The sequence below is a fragment of the Pseudonaja textilis genome, chromosome 17 (assembly GCF_049901715.1).
Source record: "Pseudonaja textilis isolate UNSWEBS1 chromosome 17, rPseTex1.2, whole genome shotgun sequence".
NCBI lineage: Eukaryota > Metazoa > Chordata > Lepidosauria > Squamata > Elapidae > Pseudonaja > Pseudonaja textilis.
Genome location: NC_142006.1, coordinates 4,839,374 through 4,854,391, shown reverse-complemented (window position 1 = coordinate 4,854,391; position 15,018 = coordinate 4,839,374). Strand labels below are relative to the sequence as shown.

The window sequence follows — 15,018 nt, the reverse complement described above, 5'->3', positions numbered from 1 at the left end:
AACCAGCCATTCTATTCTCTTCTGCTCTTTTTTTGAAGGGATGTTGTCAGCCCTCAGGAAAATATTTGGCAAGATGACTGGCCTTAAAATGAGAGACTGGTTCAAGCACCATAATGAAGTAAACAAACCAAGTCCCTCGGCTATATAAAGAGTTGACAGACATCAGCTGGAGTTCAAGTGAACCTCTGGAGCAGGCCAAATATACATCCAACTGTCAGGCTGGGGAAACGATGAAGGTCAACAAAGGTGATTTGTCTCTGGAAGGTTGACAGTTCGTTGGCTGCAAGTTAGCTCCGAGCCATTTCAACCTCTTGCTTTCTTCCATGGTTCTTTATCTCAGGAGGCCAAGTCAAGGGCACCGACCTACCCTGTTCCAGCTTTCCCCATTTTTCTCCAAAGTTACCCAAACAACTTGTATTTCACCAGTGCTCATGTCTTCTCCCCTTTATGTTTGGTTTTGCAATTGATGGCAAGAACAGTGGGAAGGAAGGGAGGGAGGGATTGAGGAAAGAAGGAAGTAAGTGAGGCTGGATGAATGGATGGATGGAAGGAAGGAAGGAAGGAACGGGATGAGGAAGAAAGGAAGTGAGGATGGATGGATGGATGGAAGGAACAGAGGGATTTAACAGATAACCAGAGTTGGAAGGGACCTTGTAGGTCATCTCGTCCAACCCCCTGCCCAAACAAGAAGGGAGGGAGAAGAGGGAGGGAGGGTGGATGAATGGATGGAAGGAAGGAATGGAGGGACGGAGGGTGGATGGAAGGGAGGAAGGAAGGAAGGAAGATGGTACTGTACAGTGAAAGATATGACAGTTTCACCCTCTTTTGGTCTTTTAATAAAAACATTCAACCTCAGAAAAAAATCAGCAAATTTATCTTCTCTTTTGAAAGGAAAGCCAGTTCTTATTTATCAAATTAGAGCTAGCATTCTCTCTGGGCTCCCTGCAGATCCCCTCAAGGACCTGAATAAAAAGCTAGGAATGCAAACAAGAGTTCACACAACCAAGCAGAAATATGAGAAAGAAGAAAACACTCTTCTGTTTCTCCTTGGACTGTTTCCCCCCTCATTAGATAATTTGCAGAGTTGAATTGCTTCTAAATAGTTCCACTGATCCTGGTCCTGTTAGCGTATCCGAGAAGATACTGAACAAAGGTCCACATTTAAAAAAAATAAAATAAAAATGAAAAGGAAGCAGCTTGGCAAATATTTCCAGCTTCACAATGAGTGTGGGAGGAATTCTTGCCTCAAGCAGCACTAAAAGCAGATCCTTGTTCATCTCAGCTGCCCCGGAGTGAACATCAAAGCTGGGCTCCAAATATCTGCATTAAGATAGGAAGGCCATGGCACGACCTCCGCTTGGAGAGCTTATGAAAGTGTCCTTCAGCAATTTTCCTCCATTAAACTCTAGGGAAAGGATGACCCTCAGAGGTCTGTCGAATCAGAACTCCGGAGGAACACAAAATAGGTTTCCAGTCAAGCTATTTATTTCCTTTTTTTAAAAAAAGAGAGAAATTAGAAAGTGGCCATTAGAGCATTACACATGAATAAATAAGCATGCCCTGACAGTTGAGGTGTCCTGACTCCGAAAGAAAATGATCTAGTTCATAGAACAGAGGAGGAAAAAGGAAGAAGAATCCTAAGGCTCAGAGAAGAATTGCTAAACAATTAACAATTATGTGGTCAAAGCTTCTCCAAGGTTAACGTCAGAGGTGGGTATACAGCAGGTCCTGACCAGTTCTGGAGAACCAGTAGTGGAAATTTTGAGTAGTTTAGAGAAGCGGCAAATCCCACCTCTGACTGGCCCCGCCCCCATCGCTTCTCCACCTCCCGAATCCCAGCTGATTGGCTGGGTCTTCTTTGGTTGCCCTGCACAGGAGAAAGGAGCTGGAAAGCAGGTTAGTGTTCTGACCCAAACCCTTTTCCAATAAGACAAACAATAACCAAAGGGAACAGAAACCTTTTAATGAGTCTTACGAATCCCTGGTTAAAAGGCTGCTGCAAACTAATTAACTTTGATAAGCACAAAACTGTACGAGACTGTCAAGAATCACAGATAAGAAATATTTCACAACACAAGAGTCTTCAAATACCAACTTAAGATATTGTAATGTTCACAAGGCTGAGTTTCAAAACGTCTTTGCTTCCTGCAAAGAACATTCGCTTCACAGATGCTTTTTATCTTCTTGAAGGAGGGGCCATTGCAGCCTTACTCCCAAGTCGCCCATGCTGTTGCAGCTGCTCTTTCCTGCGAGCAATCCTGTGCGCACGCACACTTGGCACAGGCTCCTCGGGAACCTCCTCATCGCTGCTGCCAGCCACCACAATCTCTGAAGGCAGCAGTCCACTCCCTAATGGTCCTGGCCCCTCATCTGAGTCCTCACTGTCCTCAGCCGTACTCTTCTGCTGCCGGCTAACCACAACAGTAACCTTCCCCCAGGAGTGAAGAGGGAATGGGGATTTTGCAGTAACCTTCCCCTGCCACGCCCACCAAGCCACACCACGCCTACCAAGCCACACCCACAGAACCAGTAGTAAAATTGTTTGAATGCCACCCCTGGTTAACGTTCAAAGCTGGAAGAACTACTTGAGCCTCCAGAGTCAGGCAGAAGAAGGAACTGCTTCAGAATTCAGTATGTCCAAGTGGATATTTCTGGGAATCTCAGAATGAAGAACAATATTTTTCTCAGTTACTCAAGCCACATTGGATTAGGTCTTTGTGCACCCACCTAGAAAATAGGATTCATTCAGTAGCTAACTAGTTACTTAGGGCCGGATTATAAGACCTCAGAAGGTCCTGTCCAACTCTGTTATGTGTGCTGTGTGAACAAAATCAGAGAGGTAGAAGATGAAAGTTGTTGGTCCAGAGTCACCTAGAGACAAAGCACGATAGAATAATAGGGTTGGAAGGGACCTTGGAGGTCTTCTAGTCCATCCCACTGCTTGAGCAGGAGATTCCATACCATCTCAGACCAAAAATGACACCTTCCAAGGTTCAGAATAGATCATGAATCTGAATTGTCTTTGGTTCTAGAACGATATCTTAAGCTTCATACATCATATTGGCCATCTATTCTTGGACTTTCTGTTCTGATGTGTTCCTTTCGCTCACTTCAAACCCATTTGAGAGCAGACTGACCACCAACCGTTCTAGCTACTCTCTCCATAAATAAATGTTAAATCTGTTGAAACACCGCCCTGGATTTTACTTAACGCCTTCTCTTCATTTTCTTCCCCTTTATATTTTGGTACGCTTTTTCTAAAATATTAATTTATCAGCCTTTCTTTCTAAAGATGCCGCCTCGGCAGCCTTTGCTCGAGGAAGATATAACTACCAAAATTCTAAAGCGATACATTTCCCACCGTCCTATTTCTGCTGTATCCGTTCTTTTTTTTCTCTCCCCTTCTTCTCCCTTTTGTGTCTTTTATAGTCTCTGCCTCAATGAACTGCAGATTTTATTATTTATCAGGACTTCCGGGGGGATGGGGGAATGACGCACTGAAGACAGCTCCGCTAAAAGCAGAATGAAATGCTGGGAACAATAAAGAACTGGAGAACCTACTGGGCTCTTTGTAATTCCTCTCCAAACAAGGAAAGGACTTGAGATTGCCCACAAGTGCTCCAGGCAATCACTTCTTGTGAGGAGATTGCAAGAAAGCCCAGAGCTCTGGGAGACGAAGTAATAGCCATCTTGTTCAAATCGTGGCTGATGGCCCTTGTTTCACAGGCATCTTTTTCTAACCTAGCATTGATGATGTTGCCTAGTTTGGTAAATGAAATGTCTGCAAGAAAACAACCCAGCTCAGAGAGCACCAAGGACCCCACAGTCTTCTTTCTCCCCCTCCTCCTCCGCCTCTTTGCAAACCCCACTCCCTTCTACCACTGATGAAGTTACCTAGTTGGGTAATGAAACGTTTGTAAGCAAGTAAACTCAGAGGACTCACAGCCCTCTTCATCTTCCTCCTCCTCCTCTCCGCAAACCCCATTCCCACTGATGAAATTATCTACTCAGGTACTGAAATGTTTATAGGCAAGCAACGAAACTCAGAAAACACCAAGGACTCATAGTTCTCCTCCTCTTCTCCTCTCCTCCTCTTCCTCCCTGTAAACTCCACTTTCTCCTAGCACTTCCTTCTAGCAACTTCTACCCAGTTTGGTAATGAAGCATTTGCAAGGAAACACCAACCTCAGAGAACACCAAGGACCCCGCAAATATCCTTGTCCAGAAATCCTTTGCTAACTATTTTTCAGCTATTAAAAAACCTTTTTACTGATAGGTTTTGGACAGCACTTGGTGAGTTTCCTTCAATCGCTAGTGAAAGAAGTTTTGCATATAAACTTAAGGACTTTTTAAAAAATGGAATAAACAGCCAAAGAGTGATTAGAATGTGGATTTTGGAAAATTACAAATGAATTTAGGGGTCCAAATGGATTGGCAAGAAGCTTTTGAAATTAATTATGAGAATCCTTTCTGTAGGAAATTCTTGAGTTTTTTTTTAAAAAAATATACAAAGACATAGGATGAAACTTTGAAAATTGGACACCAGAGAAAACCAAAAGGAATGGAAGATTACACCTGTACGATGTCTACCAGGTATATTTTACTAGAAGACTCAAACTCCCCACCCAGTAAAGGATGTCCATTATGGGATGCTTATTCAAATACATAAAGAAATATAACGGTTGTGTTTAAACTGGATGAAGCACAGCTTTCAGGAGAGAAAAAGTGAGATAAAAGCTAAGATTCAGACTGAGAACTACACAAGGGCTACAAAAAAGACAGTTGCGATTGTGATTATTTTTATGAGAAAGAAAGAGGAGGAGGAGAAGGAGAAGGAGAAGGAGAAGAGGAGGAGGAGGAAGAAGAAGAAAAATACTGTGCCAGAAAAAGCAGCCGGAGTTCTAATGCTAACATTGGATCAGTCTTTCATTCCTGAGATATTTGTAGAAGCATCCATAATTTCACATCAAATATTTATTCCTACATTTATTAAATTCTGAATAATTCAGCACTTGCTGCATGTCACAGAGAGGCTCGGTTAAGTGTTCTCAACTGAGTGTATCTGGATCTGCAGCACGTGCCTTCTAAAATTGGGATGTTCTTGAGAAGGTGAGGTTTTTCCATCATTTGGGTAATGTTTTTGGAAGAAACTATGTCTTCACTAATGACAATTTGTCTCTTTGATTTATCTTGCCTAGTTTTCTGTTAGTTTTCTGTTAGGGAAACTCCCACTTATGGGGATGATGGAATGAACAAAGTTGAAAAATCTAAATTATTTCCTGAGATTCCTGAACCTTCCACCCATTTCCAGAGGAGCTAAAGTTGAGTTCTGGTTGAGTGAACATTAGCATGAATGTGAAAGAACACACACAAAAAAGCTTAGCAAATAAATCTGGTTTGTTTTTCATGTAGCGAGAGACACTTATAGTTGAAGTGGCACGTTCAGCATCGAGCTGACCTACCACGGAGCTCAGATCTTTCCAATACCAAGAGTTGAGAAAGGACCTTCTTACCTGACGTCTGCTGGATCTTCAGTCACAAGGACATCGGTCTTGCAGCTAGCCAATGGGTTGATGGAAAGCTCCACCGGAGGAACCACAAAACTTTTACTCACGGGAAGCCAAAGACCTTGGCCCAGGCTGTAGGTAGACCTTCAAAAAAGAAGACACATGAGAGCAGAAGACAAAGAACAATGCCAGTTTTAGAACTTTGGACTTTCTGGTTCCAAGACTCAGCACAGAAATCTCAAAATGTGAAGTTGTGGTGATTGCCTTTCTCTGGAAACTATCATGCGGCAAAGATGAGATTCCATCAAAGGTGAGGGCTTTGAAATATTGTCTACTTTTTTTTGGTTTTTTGGTCAATGGCGGCCAAATTAAGGAAGCAATTCTAATGAATCTCACTTTAACAGCTTAAATATTTAGACTGTGCTGAAAAGTATGGACCAACAGCATCACTTGTGGTTCCATCAAAGGTAAGGTTTTGAAATATTGTCTAATTTTTTTGTTTGATGAACAGAAGTGAATGAACAGAAGTGGTGGAACACTGTGTATTTATGTGTCGGAAATGGTTGCTTTTCTCTGCACTCTTTGGTCGCCATGATGTAAAAAAGATGTTGAGACTCTAGAAAGAGTACAGAGAAGAGCAACAAAGAGGATTAGGGGAGGCTAAAACATATGATGAACGGTTACAGGAACTGGGTATGTCTAGTCCAATGAAAAGAAGGACCAGACGAGACATGATAGCTGTCTTCTAGTATCTCAGGGGCTGCCCCAAAGAAGAGGGAGTCAAGCTATTCTCCAAAGCACCTGAAGGCAGGACAAGAAGCAATGGCTGGAAAATGAACAAGGAGAGAAGCAACTTGGAACTAAGGAGAAATTTACGGACAGTTACAACAACTAACCAGTGGAATAGCTTTCCTTCAGAAGTTGTAAATGATCCAACTGGACACTGGAATTTTTTAAAAAGATGTTGGATAACCATTTCTCTGAAGTGGTCTAAGGTTTCCTGTCTAGGTAGGTGGTTGGACCAAAAGACCTCCAAAGTCCCTTCCAACTCTGTTATCCTCTTCTCTTCTCTTCTCTTCTCTTCTCTTCTCTTCTCTTCTCTTCTCTTCTCTTCTCTTCTCTTCTCTTCTCTTCTCTCTCCTCTTCTATTCTATTCTATTTCGCTTCACAAGAGAAATTTTAGGCTCAGTTGTGGTCATGTCAAGGGCTAGATGGAACCAAAGCTCAGAACCACAGAATAACAACTTCAGCAAACGTCTGCAGGAAAACCTCCAAGCTCAGGGAGCACCAAGGATGCCACAGTGACCCCCTGAAATTGAACTGCCCACCCAAACCAAGAAAGGACACATCGAGGGCAAAACTTCAACCAAACCGATTGCATGACTCACCTAAGAATTTTCTCCGGAGCTTGTTCTCCCGTCACCAAATCATAACCTCTTTCCAAAGTTGTGTATGGCCAAGGGCTGGTGAAAACCAAGCAAGAATAGCCATGATAGGGGTTGGAATTTAAAAAACAAGACCCAGCCAGAAGCAAATCCATTTCCTTTTTAATAACAACATTACTCAACACCACATCATTTTCTCATCTTCGGCCCAAACAGCTTATTATCCTGCCTTTTTCTTTTTTCCTGCAATTATGCTATTTATTTATGGCATTCTAATGCATTGGCAGCTTATCTATATTTAATTATATTTATTGTCCTGCTCCAGCCTTGTGGCTCTTGCTGATTGATTGATATATTAAGATGGCATTGAAATAACGATTTCCGGGCTCTCTTTTCTCCCCCTGCTTAAGTCAGGCGTGCTTGCCGCTGTTTAACTTTTAATGGTTTCTCGAGACTTCGGAATTGACGTTATGCAGAGCATCGGGCTGTGTAAATCAGAGCGATGGTTGATGGCATTCAAATAGGTCCTTTACTGACTAGCTGGAGTGGCATAGTGTTGAAACTAAGATTCCTGGCTTGCAAACTTCGCCCGCAAGCTTTGAGCCAGAGCCCCCACATAATTCCTTCATTCCAGAAGCCAATCTTTAATACATACACATTTAATGCATTATTTATACAGAAATCTCCATCCACATAGGAGATTTCAAGGGAGATAAACCTAGGAAAGCGATGTGGTATACTCACATCCTTGGAACAGGACCCAAAGGTGAGGTAAAGATAAATATTCCCCTTGCACATACTCTAGGGGGCGGTGCTCATCTCCGTTACAAAGCCAAAGAGCCAAGCGCTGTCCGAAGACGCCTCCGTGGTCATGTGGCTGGCATGATTAAATGCCAAAGGCGCACAGAATGTTGTTTCCTCCCCACCAAAATGATCCCTATTTTTCTACCTGCATTTTTTAAGTGCTTTCAAACTGCTAGGTTGGCAGAAGCTGGGACAAGTAACAGGAGCTCACTCCGTTACGCAGCGCTAGGGATTTGAACTGCTGACCTTTCTGATAGACAAGCTCAGTATCTTAGTCCACTGAGCCACCACGCCCCCCTATTACTTTATAACTCAATAAAAATGTCAACAGGGAAAAAAAATGTTATGTAAGCAAACAATCCCTCTCGGGCAGACAGAATTTGGGGAGCAGGTTATGAATTCTTGCAGATGACAAGGGCTGGATTTTCTGGTTAGCAATTCCCAAAAGTCTGGTCCCCTTGCACAAAGATGCTTATTTTTTTTAGCTATCTTTCCTTCCTTGCCAATTTTCCCTGGAGGTTTTCACCCTGCCCCCCTGCCATAGAAGACTCACCCTTCACTGTGTTCCCAGGTGTTACGGATACAAAGGTGTCGATGAACAGGATCTGGGGCATATCCTTCGTGGCAGCTGCACTCACCTGGAAACAGAGCAAACCTCAAAATGTTCAACTCCTCCCTGCATTTTTGGTCCACAAGTTGTACAGGTAATCCTGGAGGTCCAACGGCCACTGAGCCCCCAGTTTTTGTTGTTAATTTGCACACAGATAGCCCTCAACTTCCAACATTTTGTTTAGTGGCCATTCAAAGTGTTGTGGCCTTTTGAAAAAGTACCTGCATATTTAAAAGCAAATCTATGGGTGAAAGCACACCATCCCTGTTTTTATTAAGAAAAAGAAACAGAAATAGATGACCCCTGCCACTCATAAAAAATGCAGTCAGAAGCCATTTAACCAGTGGTGGGATTCAAATTCTTTTTTACTACCGGTTCTGTGGGCGTGGCTTGGTGGGCGTGGCATGGCTTGATGGGTGTGATGAATGTGGTCCGCTACTGGTTCTCCAGAACTGGTCAGAACCTGCTGAATATCACCTCTGCATCTAACCGTTGCCTTCCTCATTCCTCATTCCCTCTTTTCTGAGAACTTGGTCAGCTGCTTTTCAGATTGATCCTTTGCTTTGTAAAAAAAATACATATCCCCAAGCAAGCCGTGTGAGGGGGGAAAAAGAGAGAGAGAGAGAAATAATAAAAGATTAATTGGATTTGTTCATCCAGGAACCTTTGAAAGCCCATGTTGATTTTTCTTCCCGTTTTTCTTCCGGCAGACACCTTTCACTGTCAAAAGGAGAGTTGTAAGCACAGCTGTTTATTGTAAGCTGTGTTTGTCTTTTCGACAAAAGCTGTATATTGTAAGCTGTGTTTGTCTGTGCATTTGATAGCTCCTCCCTTAGGTTAATGCAGTTTCCTCTGCCCCAAATATATCTGGGATAGAAATGGGTTTGTTTTGTTTTGTTTTTGTCTCTCTGTAGGTGTGTTTGTTTAACGTTGCTCCTTAATTTAACCCTTGCCAATAAATTGCTTTATTGACTCTTGAATATCGGGCTTCTTGGCTTTTGGCAATTCTCACACTTGATGCTCTGAAGACCTTCTACTCATTGTGGATGCTGAACTTAAAATCAAACGCAGGGTTCTCGGTCTGTCTAGGCATAGAAAATAGTCTCAATGCCCAATTCTCCATCAGCCCCAATTCATAGGAATGATAGTTGGGGGATACTGATTGTTGTAACTGAGCACGAGGGGTAGGCCATGGGCCCTCAACGAGAGATAGAGGGCATGTTCAACTCTGGAGACCTTGGTGCTTTCTGACCTAGGTGGTTTTCTTGCGGTGGTCTCATCACCCAACAAGGGAACCTCATCAGTGCTAGAAGGGAGTGGGGTTTGCAGAATGAAGGAGGAAGAGAAAGGAAAAAGGGAGGAGGAGGAGGAGGAGGAGGAGGAGATGGATGTCGACAGCAGCAAGACTACTGTATGCACAAAAATGGAAAGACACTTTGATTCCTACCATGGACGAATAGTTGCAGAAGTTGATGGAGTTTGGCTGAAATGGCAAAACTGACCACTTTGATTAAAAAAATACTATAAGTACTTTTGTTTCCACATGGAAACCACTTCTGAACTTCATGCTTGATGTGGAGAAGAACAACTCCTCCTCCTCCTCCTCCTCCTCCTCCTCCTCCTCCTCCTCCTCCTCCTCTACCACCACCATCACCAAAACCAAACTCCCTTCAAGAACTGATGATGCTATCTAGTTGGTTCATAAAATGTCTGCAAGAAAACAACGAAGCTCAGAGAGAATTTAGGACCCCACGGTCCTCCTTCCCCTCCTCTTCCTTCCCCCTCTCCTCCCCATTCTCCTCCTCTCCTCAAATGATGTTACCCTGTTGGGTCATGAAATGTCTATAAGAAAATCACCAAGCTCAGGTAGCGCCAAGGACCGCAGCTCAACCCTGAGCTACAAATATTCCTTTCTATTGATATTCATCTCCATCTATTCACGTCCGCATATTAATAGGGTTTCCAGTTCTTTCAAACAAAAGGTCTGGAGCTGAAAGTTGGAAATAAACAACAGGCTGTAAATAAGGCCAGTGACAAAAGCTAAGCTAAAAATCAGGAAAAGATGGGAAATCAATGCATCTCACAAAAATGTGGAAAAAGGAAGGAACACATTTCATTTCTGCAGTGTGTACATGGAGGGATGTGAGTGCAAACTCTATCAATTACAGATGTGCATAGGGGAAAAAAATCAATGCTTCTCATTGTAGTGATATTCATCCAAAGAAATGAATACACCTATTTGTAGCAACCATCAAGAGAACTGTTCTGTTCTGTTCCGTTCCGTTCCGTTCCATTCCATTCTATTAATTCTAATTCTAATTCTCTTCTCTATTCTATTCTAATTCTCTCTTCTAATTCTCTATTCTATTTTTCTCTTCTCTTCTCTTCTCTCTTCTCTTCTCTCTTCTCTTCTAATTCTGTCTTCTATTCTGTTCAGTTGTGTTCTGTTTTGTTCGAGCCTATCCTATCGTATTCCAATTCTCTATTCTGTCTAATTCTCTATTCTATTCTATTCTATTTTATTTTTCTCTTCTCTTTTAATTCTCTCTTCTCTTCTAATTCTAATTCTCTATTCTACTCTATGCTATTCTGTGCTATTCTAGTTCTCTATTCTATTCTAATTCTCTATTCTATTTTTCTCTTCTCTTCTCTTCTCTCTTCTCTTCTCTTTTTTCTATTCCTCACTAACTCTCTCTCTCTCTCTGGCACATACACAAAGCAACTATGCAACATGTAGCCTCAGTAATTTCCGAGGTCTGTTTCACCCTGTTAAAAACAGATTGATGCAGCCGTGCATGTTAAATAACTCTTTATCAAAACTAACAAAGATTGCCACTTTTTTTTTTTAAAAAAAAATTGCATTGGCTCCACAGCGTAAATAAATAATTCACACAGCCTTCTTGTTAAGGTAGCCCTGATGTAGCGATCACCGGAATGAGAACATGGGGACTCCAGGCGGCTTGCAGCTTAGTTTAGTTGACTTTATTGTCATTGCACCTCATATAACGAAATTAAATGCCTTCTCCTGTGTACATTATGGCTAGAAAAATAAAACACAAACATTCTATACAGTTGAACTGAAAAGCCTGGATATGGCGTTAATATTGCACGCTACAGTAGAATTCAATATAGTTATGGCAATATTGCAGGAATATGAAAATATTCCTCAGATATAAAAACTATAAAACCAATAAAAGAGAATAGTCCTCTAATAAATTAATTCTATCATATTATAATCATATAATAAATGAATAAAATAATATAATAACCTCCCCTGCAACAACATATCAGACAAACCATTTAATGGGCTCCATCTCCCTCTGTGTATTGGGTTGGGTGGGTGGGAGAGATAACTCCCCCCCCCAAAAAAGGAAGGGAAAAAAAAAAACCTAAGACAGGCTAATGACATGCTAAATTGCAACCGCTCTTTTATAAAATATTCACCGTCTTAGACACGTCTTGATATTAAAAGATTAAACGTCTGGGGATAATCGTCCCGGTGATGCCCGAGACCTGATTTATGAGCTGTTAGGAGCCAGCTAACTTTCTGATTCATGACGGTGAAGTTTCCAAAAAGTAACCTTTCCAGCAATGGAAATAGGGGTGTGTGGGAAGGTCTGATTTAGGGTGGAGAATGGGGTAAGGAAAGGAGAAACCAGGGTAGGAATGACTTGGCAGGAAAGCACCCCATCTTGGCTTGGAGAGGCAAAGGGATGGATAAAAGGAACTGGCCCCCTACCGCACTCTCAATTTGTTTTTAGGGAAGGGTTTTTTTTATTTTTCCAATTGAAGTGGCCCTTCATAAGTCATTTCTTCCCTCCTGAGTTTTTTTATTATTATTATCTGCCTGGGCCATTAACTCCTCGCACTTACAGAATAACAAATATATGTTCTACAAATCAGCCAGACTTGGGGAAAGAAGGAAAAAAAAAAAAAGGTAAAATAAAACACCCAGATTGGAGAAGAGCAGAGAAGGGAGCATCGTTGTGTGATATAAAGATGTTACTGTTGTTATTCGTTGGTTAATTAGTGGATTAATGAATGGCGGTGTTTTTATGTCACACACTGGCAGAACCTGGAGTTCCTCTGCATTTTAAGTCCTCCTTCTCTTCCTCCTCCTCCTCCACCTCTTCTTCCTCTTCTTCCTTCTCTACCTCCTCCTCCTAACATTTAATTGCCCAACTAGGTAGCATCATCATTGCTAAGAGGATGTGAGGTTTGGTCTCCCTCTTCTAGCACTGATGATGTTACCTAAAATGAATGAAATGTCTTCAAGAAAACTACTAAGCTCAGAGGATTCCACAGGCTGTTTTCTCCTCCTCCTCTTCTTCTTCCTCCTCCTCCTCCCCCTCCTCCTCCTCCCCACACACCCCACTCTCTTCTAGCACTGATGATGTTACCTAGAATGAATGAAATGTCTTCAAGAAAACCACTAAGCTCAGAGGACTCCACAGTCTGTTTTCTCCTCCTCTTCCTCCTCCTCCTCTTCCTCCTCCCTAATAGAATTAGGTTAGGTTAGGTTAGGCCAGGTCAGAATAGAATAGAATAGAATAGAACAGAATAGAAATTGGAATAGAATATATAGAACAGAACAGAATAGAAAAGAGAATAATAAATAATAGAATAAAACAGAATAGAAATTGGAATAGAACAGAACAGAATAGAAATTGGCATGGAATAGAATAGGAAATAAAAATAGGATACTTTATTTAGCTGTGTGAATAGATACTGAATGTCTCCAGTGCAGAAATACAGGCCAGTTAGTCCACAGTGAAAACTGCAAGCCAAGATTTGAAGACGGCCGTATCTCCATCTCAACCTAGCGATTAATTCTGCAAAAGCATTCAAGTTCCCATCGGCCTAAGTCAGGCTTTTCCACTTGACTTTGCTGATTAAACCATGGTTTGCACAACGCAACTGGTTGAGTTCACACCATCATCTGTTCAGCCCGGGTGCCCCCTAACCCTGAGCTGCTTTAAGACAGACTTTCTAAGAAAGAAACAGGAAGAAGAATGCTACGGATGGGTTCTGCCGGTGCCAACCGGTTTACACACCTCTCTTGGTTTTGCAAACAACACGCGCAGCTTGATTCTATTAGAAGGAGCTTTTGTTTTCAGGAAGCTGAGATCTTTCTCCCTGCATCTGACCTTCTGCTGGCAATTATCTGAGAAAGGCAGCTCAGAGCAATCTGTTCAGACCCGAGCCTACATTCCTGTTGGAATGAGGCCAAATCCAGTTCCCAGCATCAGGGATTTTTTTTACCAGAGGTCACCCCACTGCAAATGTGCTGGTGGTGGTGGAGGGAGAGAGAAGGAGAGGAAAGGAGATGATATGATTTTAAAGATCGTTTTTCCAGGATCTTGGGAAGAGCTGTGATGCTGCAGTGGTTAGAATGCTGTAATACAGGCTAACTCTGCTGACTGTCAGCAGTTTGATCCTCCCCGGCTCAAGGTTGACTCAGCCTTCCATCCTTCCGAGGTTGGTAGTCAAGATGCTGACTTGGTAAAACACTTAAGAGAGGGTAGTACAGCACTGTGAAGAGGTATATAAGTCTAAGTGCTATTGCTATTCTTCCTTCCTTCCTTCCTTCCTTCCTTCCTCCCCTTCCTTCCTTTCCTTTCCTTCCTTCCTTCCTTCCTTCCTTCCTTCCTTCCTTCCTTCCTTCCTTCCTTCCTTCCTTCCTTCCTTCCTTCCTTTCTTCCTTCCTTTCCTTTCCTTTCCTTTCCTTTCCTTTCCTTTCCTTTCCTTTCCTTTCCTTTCCTTTCCTTTCCTTTCCTTCCTAGGGCGGTGCAGTGATTAGAATGCAGTATTGCAGGTTAATTCTGCCCATTGCCACCAGTTTGATCCTGACTGGCTCAAGGTTGACTCAGCCATTCATCCTTCCGAGGTCAGTAAAGCGAAGACCCAGATTGTTGGGGGCCATTTGCTGACTCTGTCAACCACATGGAGAGGGCTGTATATAAGTCTAAGTGCGATTGCCATTATTATCTTTCATTGACTGGTTCTGTACATAGATGGCAACCTGGGTTTATTTGATTAGAAGCAAGATTGCTCTTTCAAAGTTGTTTTGGAGAGAAATTAAATGTACATCAACCGTGCACTTCTATTCACCCCGAATGGTAAATTTTAGAGACCTTATCGGATTGAAGCCATGTTCTTTTGCATTGATTCTTCGGCCTGGCAATCTTCTCCTTTGCTGAGAAGACCAATTGTTGATGAACACTTAAACCCATTATTTTTCTATAATTCGGATAGAACCCACCTTTGCTGGGTTGGAAGAGGAGATTTGGGATTGAATTCAAGAGAAGGAGACTACAAAGCTCCATTCAGATGACCTGAGCTTGGCCAATGGTCCACTTACCAGTTTCTTCATCGCAGAGATGCTCACACGCATCCGTCGTTCTCTGCCCACAAAGATCACGGATCCATGGCGAGGTGGCATTGATTTGATAATACAGGGAGAGCTTTGCAGGATTCAGCCAGTCAGAGAAGTCCAAGTAGCTGCCCTCACTGACAACAAAACTGCTTCCTACAAGACAAAGAAAGAAGGTGAGGCAGAAAATAGCAGAAATATGTGAATTTGGGCTAGTCACCAGGAGACAGTGAGTTCTAGTCCCACCATAGGCATGAAAGCCGACTGGGTGAATTTGGGCCAATCACCAGGAGGCGGTGAGTTCTAGTCCTGCTCACAGGGTTTGTTGATGAGAAAATA

At 42.4% G+C, this 15,018-nt stretch overlaps 1 protein-coding gene across 3 annotated transcripts in view; it reads right to left on the bottom strand.

The window, feature by feature from the left end:
- Window positions 1–15,018, bottom strand: part of ASTN2 (astrotactin 2) — a 279,279-nt gene that overhangs the window by 117,555 nt on the left and 146,706 nt on the right. For 2 of the 3 annotated variants that reach the window (XM_087914557.1, XM_087914558.1), the window contains exons 7-10: window positions 14,668–14,835; window positions 8,250–8,334; window positions 6,896–6,970; window positions 5,514–5,651 (exon numbers count right to left, since the gene is read on the bottom strand). In XM_087914557.1, coding sequence (XP_087770683.1) covers window positions 5,514–5,651; window positions 6,896–6,970; window positions 8,250–8,334; window positions 14,668–14,835 — 466 coding nt within the window. The remainder of the gene's footprint in view (window positions 1–5,513; window positions 5,652–6,895; window positions 6,971–8,249; window positions 8,335–14,667; window positions 14,836–15,018) is intronic. The other variant, XM_087914556.1, reaches the window with a different exon arrangement.